This window comes from Harpia harpyja, chromosome 6, assembly GCF_026419915.1.
Source record: "Harpia harpyja isolate bHarHar1 chromosome 6, bHarHar1 primary haplotype, whole genome shotgun sequence".
NCBI classification, from domain to species: Eukaryota; Metazoa; Chordata; class Aves; order Accipitriformes; family Accipitridae; genus Harpia; species Harpia harpyja.
Window position 1 is genome coordinate 10,891,074 of NC_068945.1, and position 13,176 is coordinate 10,904,249.

General features: G+C 33.8%; 1 protein-coding gene across 24 annotated transcripts in view; it reads right to left on the reverse strand.

Moving 5' to 3' along the window:
* Window positions 1–13,176, reverse strand: part of C2CD5 (C2 calcium dependent domain containing 5) — a 70,557-nt gene that overhangs the window by 39,717 nt on the left and 17,664 nt on the right. For 12 of the 24 annotated variants that reach the window (XM_052790470.1, XM_052790467.1, XM_052790465.1 and 9 more), the window contains 2 exons: window positions 10,019–10,104; window positions 4,251–4,359 (listed from right to left, as the gene is read on the reverse strand). In XM_052790470.1, coding sequence (XP_052646430.1) covers window positions 4,251–4,359; window positions 10,019–10,104 — 195 coding nt within the window. Of the gene's footprint in view, window positions 1–2,340; window positions 2,407–4,250; window positions 4,360–9,052; window positions 9,086–10,018; window positions 10,105–12,522; window positions 12,718–13,176 lie in introns of all 24 variants that reach the window. The other 12 variants (XM_052790453.1, XM_052790450.1, XM_052790449.1 and 9 more) reach the window with 5 other exon arrangements.

A 13,176-nucleotide genomic window follows, 5' to 3' on the forward strand; every position in this document is an offset into this window, starting at 1 on the left:
CATCTTTTTGTAATTTTACAAGCATTTAAACGATTTTGTCATTGAACTATATGCAATTCCCAGATATTTAAGTAGCTTCTTTTCTATTCATGAAATAAAGTCATTCTTTACTTCTATGTTTGATTTTCAAGCATCTTCAAATCTCTGACTTTTCACCACCATCAGATGGTCCTGTTGTATCTCACACTTTAATTAAACAAGCCTCCCTGCCACTGGCAAAAAAAGAGTTACTAAACAGGTTACTAGCAGGCTTAAATGAAGCCTGAACATTTTCAAAAAGGAAAATAATGTCAGCCTACTTCTGTTTCTGATCACACTCTTGCCAACATGAATGTAATGTAAAGATGTAGTATCGTTTTCCTTAAGCTGTGTAAATCCCTGCTCTCCTTCAGACCAAGTATTAGCCAGCAATGACAGTGTTGGCAATAAAGCTCTAGAAGATGGAAATGAATAGAAATCTTCTCCTTTGGTTTCTCAATGATAACAGATCTGCACAGCATATTCATTATTCCTAAGACAGAGTTAACTTGTATGTAATCTGCAACTCTACTATCCATCACACATGATATGTAACGACTGATGTACTCCCTTCCTCCTTTCTTCTTCATTCAGGAACACACCTAGCACTGCAAAAGAAACATACTTCCAGGACTGTAAGCATAAACTGTTCAGTCCCTACAAGTAGGATTAATCAAGACTGTTACTACAGAGCTGCTGACACATCTCAAGGCAACACAAATACAGTTCTCAGCAAGGTATTAACTCTAAAATTACTGTCAAGAAATGAATTCATGACTTCCCCTTAGCTTCCTAGGCTTACATTTTGGATCACTTTATAGCCTAGCTCAAGGTAAGTTTAGTGTCTGCACATAACTCAATTACTCCATTATTCTCATAAAACTCTTCCATGGTAACATCCTACCACTATGTTGAAGAAGCAACAATTAATTCCAACCTTCCAAGGTCGCATACAAGATGAAAAATTTTGACACATTTTTAACATCTTGGATCAGACTATGCTATACCAGTAATAGATTTGAGAATTCAATAATACTATTTTCATACAGAAAGTGAAATTTATTTTAGATTATTATCACTTCAGAACAAGCAAATAAAACCAATAAAACCAGAAAACCTCATAATTATAATATTACAGGACACTTACTCTAGCAAGGAACAAGGATACAAAATTGAGCCAATAGTTTTAGGCACTAGCTATTATTGAACTATTTGTAAATTGAAAAATGTATATAGATAATTTAACCTGAAATTTAGAGCATGACACAGAGCTGCACTGCAGCAGTGAAGTACCAAGACGAAAAGCTTGTTCCCAGGGGAAACAAACCCCCAGAGGTCAGCTTTATACCTTTTTACTGTGCCAGCTTTAAAAACAAAGTTTGGCAAGGTCTGCTGGCTTGGGTATTACATGCAGAGAAGTTATGCCTGCCTTCTTCCAAAGCATGCTACATTTCCAGAAGAAAAGGGCGGGGGGGGGGGGGAGGGGGGGGGAGAAGTCTTTATTTCTCCCCCTAACATGCCAGTACTCTATGTAGACTGCATCACCAATTCATCCATTCTCTCTGCAGCTGTATAAAGAAGTTACACACTTTGATCCATAAATCTGCATAACAAAATAGAATAATGGGGCTTTTTCAAGTTAGGTGTTAAAGTGATTAAAAAGTTCAAATAATTATGCCCTAAGTCCTGCAAGCTGATTGCATTTTACAATACAAGATTTATGAACCAACAAATCCCGGGCTACATACAACCCTTCTCTTTAAACAGACAGTCCTCTTTGTCTATTTTCCATTCTCTCAGACAATTTTTATAACTATTATTTAGAACAAACACATTCATCAATTTCCTGAAATTAACAGAAGTACAGCCACCCTTGAAGAGGTGCAAGCTCATGCAAAACAAAATAAAACACTAACCAACAGCCCCCCCCAAATCAAACCAAACAACAACAAAAAAAATCACTTAAAAAAAAAATTAAGTCACAGCTGACGTGATCCCAACTGTATAAATAAGAATCTATTCTCTTTCCCTAAATTACTTGCATCATGGAAACTGAGCTGAAAGCTACTACAAAATAATCATCTGAACATTCAGCTTTCCAGATTGATACTATTCTTAGCAATGCTATTTTATACTAAAACAATGTTTTGAGATTTTAAAGAAAGCCTTTAACAACATTAAAACAAGACATTTAGGCATTTGATGATTAAACAGATTTAAATTTGAAGCATTAACCTAAATATCCTACAGCATTTCTAAGAACTTCACTGAGCTGCCATAATTTCTGTCAGCATATGTAGTACTGAATGACTAGTAAAATACCTGAATTGAAACTATTCCAGTCTAGCAGTTTGTATGATCTTGTGTTACCCATAATTCCGACAAAGGCTGAGTTCAAAACAGCAAATTAGTAGATCAGTTATAGGAGCAGAATAGTGAAAAAAAACTACCAACAAGAACACAATTGACAACACCACTCCACAGGAACTGGAAAGACACAGACAGCAGAGTTAATAAGAGGCTGAAATAGAAAGGGAAAAAAGGAGCATGCTATAGCAATCTAGCACTAGGCGTGATCAAAGTGTACAGTATATAGCAATTATTCTCTTATTGATAAATTCTCAATACACCTTCAAATGTTCTTTCCTCTTCTACATTTTCCTGTTTATCCACTTGCCAGTTTGTTTCCTTCAATATTTTACAGACTTGATTCAAATGCTTAGTACAATTATCACTATATCAGAATTTTTTTTTTCTACTTCTTCACCTCCCCTCCCATAGCCATGTGCCTTCATTCCCCTTTTTGTTTTCATTGTTTTGCAATATACTGAGTTCAAAGTATCATGCATCTTACATTCACTTGTCAGGAGCAATCTACAAGTCCCACAAAAACACTGCAAAGAGCCACTTAGTTGTGCAAATATGCATCTCTATCTTCTCTTAATTCTTATCCTGCTTTCAGTCAGTTGGTAAAAAGGGGTGCATAATGCAAGAAATCAGTTTTAAAAAAAACTTTTGAGCAAATTTGTTTGTTTTTTTTTTCATTTTGTCTTAAGTAAAGTTATCACACAGTAAATTTTGCACAAAAATTACCTATATCAGAAATCTGTTGAAAATACAGACGCCTAAGACAACTTTGTGGCAAAGAAAGGGAGGACTCGCATATAATAATACTTTGACATTTCTCTCAATCTTCCCTCCACCATAAATAAATCTTAACAATAGGGAAAAAAGAACAATATTGTGTACTCGTATGCTTTTAAAAAATCCCTTAAAGTGGGGGGGGGGGGGGGGGTGTAATTCAAGTTAAGTCTCGGATTTTATTTCATGTTGTCAGTTGACTGAATCTTTAGATCAGCAACAACCTACCTGCTTACAGAATTACCTGCCTTGGGCCACAGGAAGAAGAAAAGGAAAAAGACTTTTTTTTTTTTTTTTAATTTTAAATTGCTTTTAAAGATGCATTTGCACAAACTTTGTTTTATTACTCCTGACTAGTGCATGCAAAACCACTACAGGTGCTATTTTTTCCTCTCCTCTGTCTGAATTTTTAAGTGCGCTGTTAACTCCAAGTTCTTACACAGTATTCCTCGGTTTGTCTCACTGAATATAACAACAAAGTCTTCAGAATCAAAAGTCACTTAATTCTGATGTCAGAACTAGGACATGCAAAATACACATGTTCTAGTACTGGGGTTCCCAGGTAATTATTAAAAAAAATCTTAAAGTACTGTTCAGTATATGTTTTTAAGAACAGAAACAAAGCTGTAAAGGTTTTATCAAAAGAGGTTAAAAACATGTATTGAGCTAAATTGTAGTCATTAGTCCTTAAGGATCTGAAGGAGCTGAAAATTAGAAAACATTCATAGTTAAGATCAAGTATTGCATCTTATTTTTGTTTGAAAGGAAAACGTGCATCAAGTTTTGATATTAAAAAGTGGTAAAAAAGTAATTAAACCCTCAGTAATTGAAAGACAGTTTTTAGTGCAAAGTTACTGGATTCAAAGTACTTAATTACTTCATTAACTTGCTGAAAAGTTACTCACTAAAAACACACCCCCTGAGTGACTGTAATTTTTCAAGCTTAAATGATTGTCTGAAAAATAGTGCTTTTAATATACATTGTTAGAATAGTTTAGTATTTATTCAAACACTGTTATGTTATAAAGATTAGAATTACATGACTATTATGACTGGACTTGAGCAAGGAAGTTGTTCTTTTGTTAACATACCAGGATTGTGAATACGATCCAGGAGCTTCACAGACCGTGCACTGACAACACCACCAACATGGACAAGAAAGCCTGGTGGAAAGGTCGTCAAGGTAAAAAATGGAAATTCCTGTTATGATTAAAAACAAACATCAAATGACTGTTTACCAACCACTGCTGATTGCCAATAAACATGCAGTGAATTGATAATTTCCCTGAAATACAAGCAAAGCAGTTACATTAGGCCAAACATGTCCTTCAGGCTTACTAAGCACTACGTTACCATACGTCTTCATATACACATAGTATATTAAAAGCAGAGGTATTATACAATGTAAGAATACTTTTCCCCCATAGAGTTGTATCTCAGCACAATATTAATAAATAATCAAAACTTTACACATTTGTGTTAACAAAGCCTCTATTGGTCCACTTTCAGAATGGCAGCTAAGTAACATAATTCTAATTTCATTAGCTGATACAAAAATAAAGGAACATTTTTCTCCGTTTTTTAGGTCTTATTGTTACAACTGACTGCAGTTTGATCCTGAAGCACAGGGTAAAACAAACCGTAGTCTTGCAAGAATGATGAATGTCTTATTACGGGAAAACATACCTAAAAAATATTAATGGACTGCTTTGCTAGTGTTGTAAGTACTAAATGTAACAAGGACATACATATCCATCTTCTAGAATAAAGCGTAAATCTTTGAAATACAACTGCAAGTTCTTAAACTGAGGAAATCCACTTCCAATTCATTTGCATAAATTAGTTTTTAGTAATTTGTAATTAAAACAAAGAATTAATAAGTTTCAGCAACGACTCAAAAATGTGGTTCATACAAGAGGCAAAGTAAGTGATAGCAGTAATTTTTTATGACACACATGATGAAATAAAACAGTCATATTCAAAGGAGGTGAGCCCGAAACTGGAAGATCTTATTTTCTACAGAGACATTCTATGGAATGCCTAATATACACATGATAGCACACTTATGGGGGAAAGGCAATAGATTTATGTTCAGCAATTCTAAATGCATAGAGGCAAAAAAAGAAAAATAAAAGAAAAATCATGCAATCATGGTTTATATAGTCATGATGATTGGTTAAATGGAAAAAATAAACACCATAATTTTATGAGAGAAAGTACCGTACAGATTCCTTTCTCACATACTTGAAGAACTTGCAAAAGTACAGTTCAACTGAGCTTCTACCTAAACAGTGTACATGCTGCAGATTAAATGAGGATCACAGTTCTTCCAGCAATACATGGCATGAAAAGTCCTCTTAAACTTAAGTCCAATGTAGATTTAAAAATTAATACTTCAGAATTCTTGCCACCCTTGTTACTAGAACTCTTACAACTTTTAAAAGGTCCTGCAAACTTCAAGTTTTCTAGATTTTCGTTTGGCTTAGACTTTCAAAAGTAAGAGGCAAACTTTGAAATCAGCAACCACAGTATCAACAACCAGAAGGAAAAACAAACAAACCCAAACCAAACCAATCCCAAAAACCACTAGAACCTGCAGTTGTGCCTTATGATGCAATTAAAAAGCAGGAAGATTTCACCACAGGACTCTGCAAACCTGCTTGACTAATCTGTCTTCAGGATCACCAATGGATCTCTAGAGAGGGCTGCATCAAGATTCATCCAGAAGGTTCTAACAGATCAAAGTGCTTTGCAGGTTATCAGAACAGTCAGAAAGCTCTGACTACAACACAGTCTGAACTCCTCTTCTGTACATCTTTCATGACGAAAAATGGAAAAAATGCAGTACAGTATATCAACACTTTGTCAGAACCCTCCTTCACTGTGGTTCTGTAATATCAACTGTTCAGTGATTCACAAGCATACTGATAATATCTGTCCCTGTATAATTCCATGACATTCATTCTGCCTAACTTACATTTAAATATATAACATACACATTTGCTCTGTCCCTTGAATATAGTTATCCAACATTAATGACATTAAAAATAATTAGCTTTCCCAGAAACACAGAAATCAATGTCTACTGCATGCCACCTGTATGAAATTCCATTAAGCCCATACTACATTTGTATTTTATATATACATATATACTCACACTTACATTGTGCTAAAGTAGTATGTAGTGAACAAAGTGAATGATACTCCATGCTCTAAAGCATAAGCAAATCCAATGCTCTTTAATCTATATGGAGATTCAGAAATTACTTTCATTTTTTGTTCATTTTCGTAAGGCTGTGTACTGCAAGTAATTTTAACATGTTCAGACTTCCAGTTTGCCTGATTCCCTACACTACAAACCAGGAATAAAACTTTAAAATAGTAACATGGCTTTATCTCAATCAATGTATCGATACTTGCAAGTCTGTATTATGATACATGCTAAAATTAGACCTATGTCCTATCAGTTAATTTCAGCGACAGGCAAACCTGGGTAACTGACTGAGCCATTCTGACATGCTCTTATTCCATTAATAATGTCTCATTCATTCTGACGCAGATGGAATGCCATCACTTCGTACGATGGCTTTTTTTCCCCCTTTAAGCTCATTTAGAGGATTTGGGTTTTTTTACTATTATATTACTCAAACACAAGTTCCAGCCTCAATTACACGTGGTAACCTGTAATACTTAAAAATTATAAAGCTATGCTTATTGCATGGAAAACAGAGATTCTGTAAGAACCAGACGCAGTGTTTCCATATTACAAATCTCCTCTATTACTGCAATCACGGTGATGCAAGCACAGAGTATTCCCGCATGTGAGAAGACACAATAAGCTTAAAGTTTCCAAGCTACAACTGAAGATGGTCAATCCTTTTACCAATACCAATTCACTATGCCATTTCAGAGTCACTGACTGCATAGACCCTGAAAGAGCTGTCACTGGTTTAATCCTTGCAACTACATAAAGATGTTATAGTTGGTATTTGGGGAAAGTTTGATAAGGTTACAATAAAATCCTCATAAATATTTTTTTAATACAATGTTTAAAAATGTTTGTGTATATGCATACATGTATTGCTAGTATTCTTTTTTAACTACATTTCATACAAAGACACACAAAATAATGAAAAGCACATGGAACAAGGCTACACACACACATATCATGTGGTGTTAGCAGCAGCTGAAGCAGTTCTCAAGAGTCCCTTCCAGCCATTCATTCATTCATTCCCATCATTGCACCACTCCCTCAGATAATGCTCGTAATGCTCAGGTGTGTTCATAGAGCTTTTTGGGCTGAACCAGAGTAGGGAACTGGTCCACATTAATATACTGTTAATTTCCTGGTTGAATTATTTTTATTCTAAGCACATCCACTGTGCCATCTCTGGGCTGGATAGTAACAAGAAGCTGCTGGAAAGAAAAGTTGCTTGAGTCGGCATTTCAGCCAAAAGAATCACAGAGAGAACTGCACTCTAACACAACAGTTATCTAGCAGTGCTCTTCAGAGATGAAGACCAACAGATCTCCATTTTGAAAAGGCAGTAGTAAAGATCTCAAGCACTTGCAGAATGCAAACATGGAGGAATAAAACAGTGTTTGTCCAAGCTGAGCTCAGAGATACAAAATACCATCAAGAGCAGCATTTGGCCATTTCTACAAAAATGTAGGCTAATTTTTTTATGAGTAAGCTCAAATTTTCCCACTGATGGAAATACAACATACACTTTTATAGATAAAAATATACACAAAGATAGCTGTGCTAGAGTTACACTTGCTATCAACAGGCATCCTGTGAATTGCTAAAAATATATTAAAGTACAACATAACATGTATGTGAGTTTTCCATAGCTGGTATATTTTACCAGAAGAAATCGAGTAATATTACCGCTCCAACAAAACCCGTTCTCATTTGCAATTAGGGTTATTTAAGTAACACATTAAAAACACATTTGATTAAAAAAAAAGCTGTGGAGACATCCAGTTAAATGAATAGGGTTTAATATGCCTTAGCACTACCATATACCCAAATAAACTGTACTAAGAATCAAAAGAACTTACCATGTATCTAATACATGTGGAACTATATTATACATATTGCATTTATTCTTTGTTTTCCCAAATAAGCGCTACCCTAACTAATCCAGACAGGTAACTAGAATGCACTATTTATGTGTGCAATATTGAAACAGACAAAACAACTTGTGTTATTCATTCTAGTTAATAACTCAACCTTAAGGTGACCACAAGACGTAACCATAGCAAAAACAGATCCAATATGAAATTTTCAGAAAGACAGCAGGAACATATTTTTTGTATCAATTAACAGTCTGCATGCTTTGCTACATCATCATCAATAACAGACTCAACCTGTTTCCATCCCATTTTACTGTATTTTTTTTCCACCAGACCATACACAGGCCTTATCAAAACAATGTGCAAATAATTCAAGCTCTAAAAATGCATTAAGTGCTCTTAATTTACATTTTCAATTATTTTTAAAAAGCTTCCTAAGGAAATAACACATCAGCCATGAAATGTCTGAAAAGCTAGCAAAAACAAAGGTAAAGAGAGAAAAGGCTCTTTGAAAAAAATGCTTTAAAAACTAAAACATTAAAAACAAAAAGCCATGGATTTGTAATTAAAGAGAAATTAAAATGTTAATGGAAATGTATCAACATGCAAAATATTAAGCAAAAATATTCCCATCCGATAAATGCTCTTGAAAATAATGTAACAAATATTTAAAAATCCTGCATAAACAAGATTACAAAGAAATCTGCAAAACCTTACAAAAAAGAAAATCAAAATATTTCAAATAATTGTTTAGAAATCCTCAATACAAGAATAAAGGGCTACAAAAAGAGTCACACAATGTTTTGGAACATACCCGCCTTCTACAGAACCTATGAGGCGATCCTCCCTTAGCAATCGATAACACAAAAAATGAGAAGAGAATCATCCACTTACTCGAAATAGTAGCTATTCACTTATATTTCACAGACATAGCTGATTTTGTTTTCAACAAACATATATGGTTCTATGTAATTAGTTCAGGTAGCCAGAAATTGTAATTAAACTAGAAGTTATTTCTGAATAGGAAAACATTCACATTTCTGCCTTCAAGACACCTCACTAATAACATTTTGACAAAAGCAGTATATAACCTATTAAAAAAAAGTTGCAAGGACTCATTCCAAAGTTTAAACAAAGAATTATAACCACTATTTTTATTATACAGTCTATTTGGCATAACAACAGATCACATTTTTAGTCCTATAGAGGTTCTTCAAAAGGCTGTAAATCTATAAAGCCCTTTTATTGCTTGGGAAGTGATTTAGGTTTGTGTAAGTTACCATTTTTTAAAGGCTACATGCACACCTTTTCATGTAGTGGAACGAAGGCCAAATTATGCGCCAACTCTATTTTTCAAAACTGAAAGTTTTCACAATTATAAATGGATTTTCTCCTTGTTTAAAGCTATTCCAATGTTTCTGAATTTGGCTTCTGTAAAAACTTAATACATGATGGTAAAATAGTACACTTACACACGCATCAATAACTTCAAGAGACTAAACAGCAGTAATTTTTGCTCTGTTTCTTACACCACCAACTGTAATCACTTGAGTGCTGTGCACATTACAGTTAGTTGCTCCACTTTTCTTAATGCTTTAGTAACATTAAAATTTAAATAATTTATATATAAAATGGCTATTAAATGTTCAATATTTTCAGTACATTTTCTGACCTAAAAGTTACATGTATTTTTAAACAGAAAGTAACAGGAAACATTTAACTTACTACAAGCTAAGTTTTCACTTTAGTAGATCAGCAATGTAAGTATAAAATGCCTTACCCTTTGTTCCAGAGCTGACTGAGTCTGTTGTCTTAAAAGAGTTTTAAATGGCCCCCCTTCTTTTCCAGCACTCCCACTGCCCATTCCTGAAGAGTATCAGTACAAACGACATTCAAAGAAACATATATTATAATTTGTAATCAAACTTTGATTTTAAAATATACATAATAGTCACTGAAAACAGTCAAATTATGCCCATAATTTAAATTTTCAGAAATGAAATGCTGAGCATCACAGTTTAATTTGGGCTTGGGGGGGACTGTTTGGGGTTTGGCTTTCACATGACTAGCAGTGGTTTTTTTATCATTCAGACAAAACCCCTGTGATCTAAGATCTTTTTCTGCTGTCAACCTGAATTTAAAAAAAAACTTCAAAATACAAAGACTTAAAGATCTGGGCTTGCAATTCTTTCCTATGACATATAACTACCTTTTTTTTTTTTTCTTGTTACTGTTGGGAGTTTTGCCTATGCTTTCAATATAGATCTACCTTCTCTGCCTTTAACAGAAAGTTTCTACATAATCAGATTTTCAGGCCTTATCAAAAAGGGCTGAAATGTCACCATTAATTCCAGACTGTTGAACAATGCCTCTCTGCCAGATGACTCTATAGTCTCTCTCTCTACTATCATTATCAGTTTAAAAAAAAAATTAAAAAAGTAATAAAAATCTGGCTTTCTGAGAGTTTCGGAGTAACTAAATCACCTTTCCTAACTGGGAGGAGACTGTATACACAATTACAGCAGTAGCTATATAATGCATGATTGGGACCGAAAAGAAAATTGCAAAGGCAATGCACATCCTTTGATTTGAAATATAAACTCTGAAAAAAAATTACCAATTATTTTTATTTTCTTTAATATCTATGCAATGAAATATTCACTCATCTGATTCATTCAAATAAGCTAAGGACTACTGCTCAGCATTTAAAACTGCCACACTTATTTGATTACTATATATGCACACACATAACCTGCAGATTATCTGTAAATGAAAATAAGAAATAAACTCCAGTTTTGCATAATACAAGTAATTCTCTCTTTCCTTCTTCCACGTATTTTACTCCCACTCCTACCCCCCAATACAGGAGCTTTTCTGAAGAGATCAAAGTTTATCAGATACACAAATATCTTTGCTATTAAATTATCTGTTATCAAGGAACTGTACTCTTAACTGAGTCAAGATGCAGGTTATATGTATGACAGTAAGTTATTTCCTCTACAGTTAGAAATCACAAAAGTAAAAAATAAACACATACCAAGATTGTGTTTTTCCTAAAGTAAACACAATGCTGGTGAATCAGATTCTCTTAGTAATACTTCATGCCTAAAAACATACTATCATTGGTATTTCTCGTATCTAAAACCATCAGTGCTAACTTGACAAAGCAAAAATAAACACCTAAGTTGTATAGGAAAGCACAGGATAAAGAACAAAAAAAGAGTGTCAGGAGCAGGATGAAATACAAACGCTACAGTGCAAACAGTTATGAATGAAGCCAAGGTTTTCTTTACAGAATTTATAACTAATTTAACGTAACAGTTCCTTGCTAGTTTTTTTTTTTCTTCTGATCAAGCATCTAATAAACATGAATGAGATTGTACATATACATCATAGTGCAGTTATTTGTTTTAACCAAAGACTGGGAGATCTGGAAATAATACTGGACTTAATAATGTATGTTAATTAATTCCTAACATTTTCAAAAATTACTAGACTATCATTACCATATAATTATATATAAAATACTATAATTTTTTAAAAATATTTTTAGCTGTTCTTGGATAAGGAAACAAAAATATTAGTATCTGTATAGTCCCATTAAACAAGATTAATGTGCTTTTACTATTTGGCATTGATTCTAAACATCATTGTCAGGGACTATACAATAGTAAATACAGACAAACACAGCATAAATACTGGACATGAAACAAACTCAAAAAATGTAAACTAATCAAAATAGTTTCTACAGAAAAAAGCAGTAATATCAACTATTTAATTTAAATCTATGAAAATAATGCATGTCAGTGAAATGGAAAAGGAAGCAGTACAAATAAAAACTTTGTACAGGCTTTGTTTAGAACATTAAAGAGCACAGTTGCTAGCCATCTGATAGCCATTATTTCAATAAATTATGAATGAATTAATGAGCAAGTGCTTGTTCCATGCAAAATATAGGAACAACAAAGTGAAGAGAATGAGAGGGATTAAAAAAAAAGTAAATTATTTTAGTCCAATTGCCAAAGGAAATTTTGCGAGGGAAAAGGAGAAAGTTCTGTAGCATAAACTACATGTTTCAAATCCTATAAGAAGTTCTGAAGCCATTTCAAGCTTCTGGGGCAGAGGTGAGAGATGGTATGAATAGTCATGTAGCCAGCAGTTTTCAGAGGCTAACTGAACAAAAACATAGGGTTCTAGAAGGCTGTGTGTTAAATGCCCCCGTATCAAATAACAACAACATTTTCTTAAAAGTTTGTTTAAAAGGCCATAATAGATTGATCCTACCAGAAGCAGCCAGAAGCAGCTCTTCAGTGAAAGAAACACTTTTCCTCAGAACAACTGGGCTGACATGGCTAGAGTGTAGAGGGTTAAGGCTAGACCCCGAGAGGAGGAGACAGGACTTTTTAAGATGTGGGGAATCACAAGAGAGTGTAGGGGAGCTGGGAAACAGGAAAATCCTAGGTCCCTGTGGGGAAGGTGCTGTGGAGGAAAGTAATAGAGACAGAGAGATGTAGATTCAGAAGATGACTAAAAAAAACAGACGGAAGAAATCAAAATGAAGCATTTTTTTTTTTCTCCAAATGAACCAGCACTTACTGCTGAATTATTTCTCAACAAACAAAGAAACGGAATGACAATACGGCTCCACAATGTGAATGAGAAGCATGTTCTCAAAAATCATGACCTGATTAAATTTTGAAAATTTTTTTTTTAAAAGCCATGGCAATCTAACATTTATTTTAAATTTTATACAAAATTTGATAACAAATACTATGGAGTAAAGGCTAAATAACACAGTCTTCTCACACATTTGATTACTTTCATTACTTAGGTGTAAAAAGTTATTTTCCAGAGAAGTCATGGATTTGTTTATGATTTTTAGAGTCATGAATCTTGTAGAGATCCCACAAAGAAAAGGAGTTCCCACCTTCTCAATTT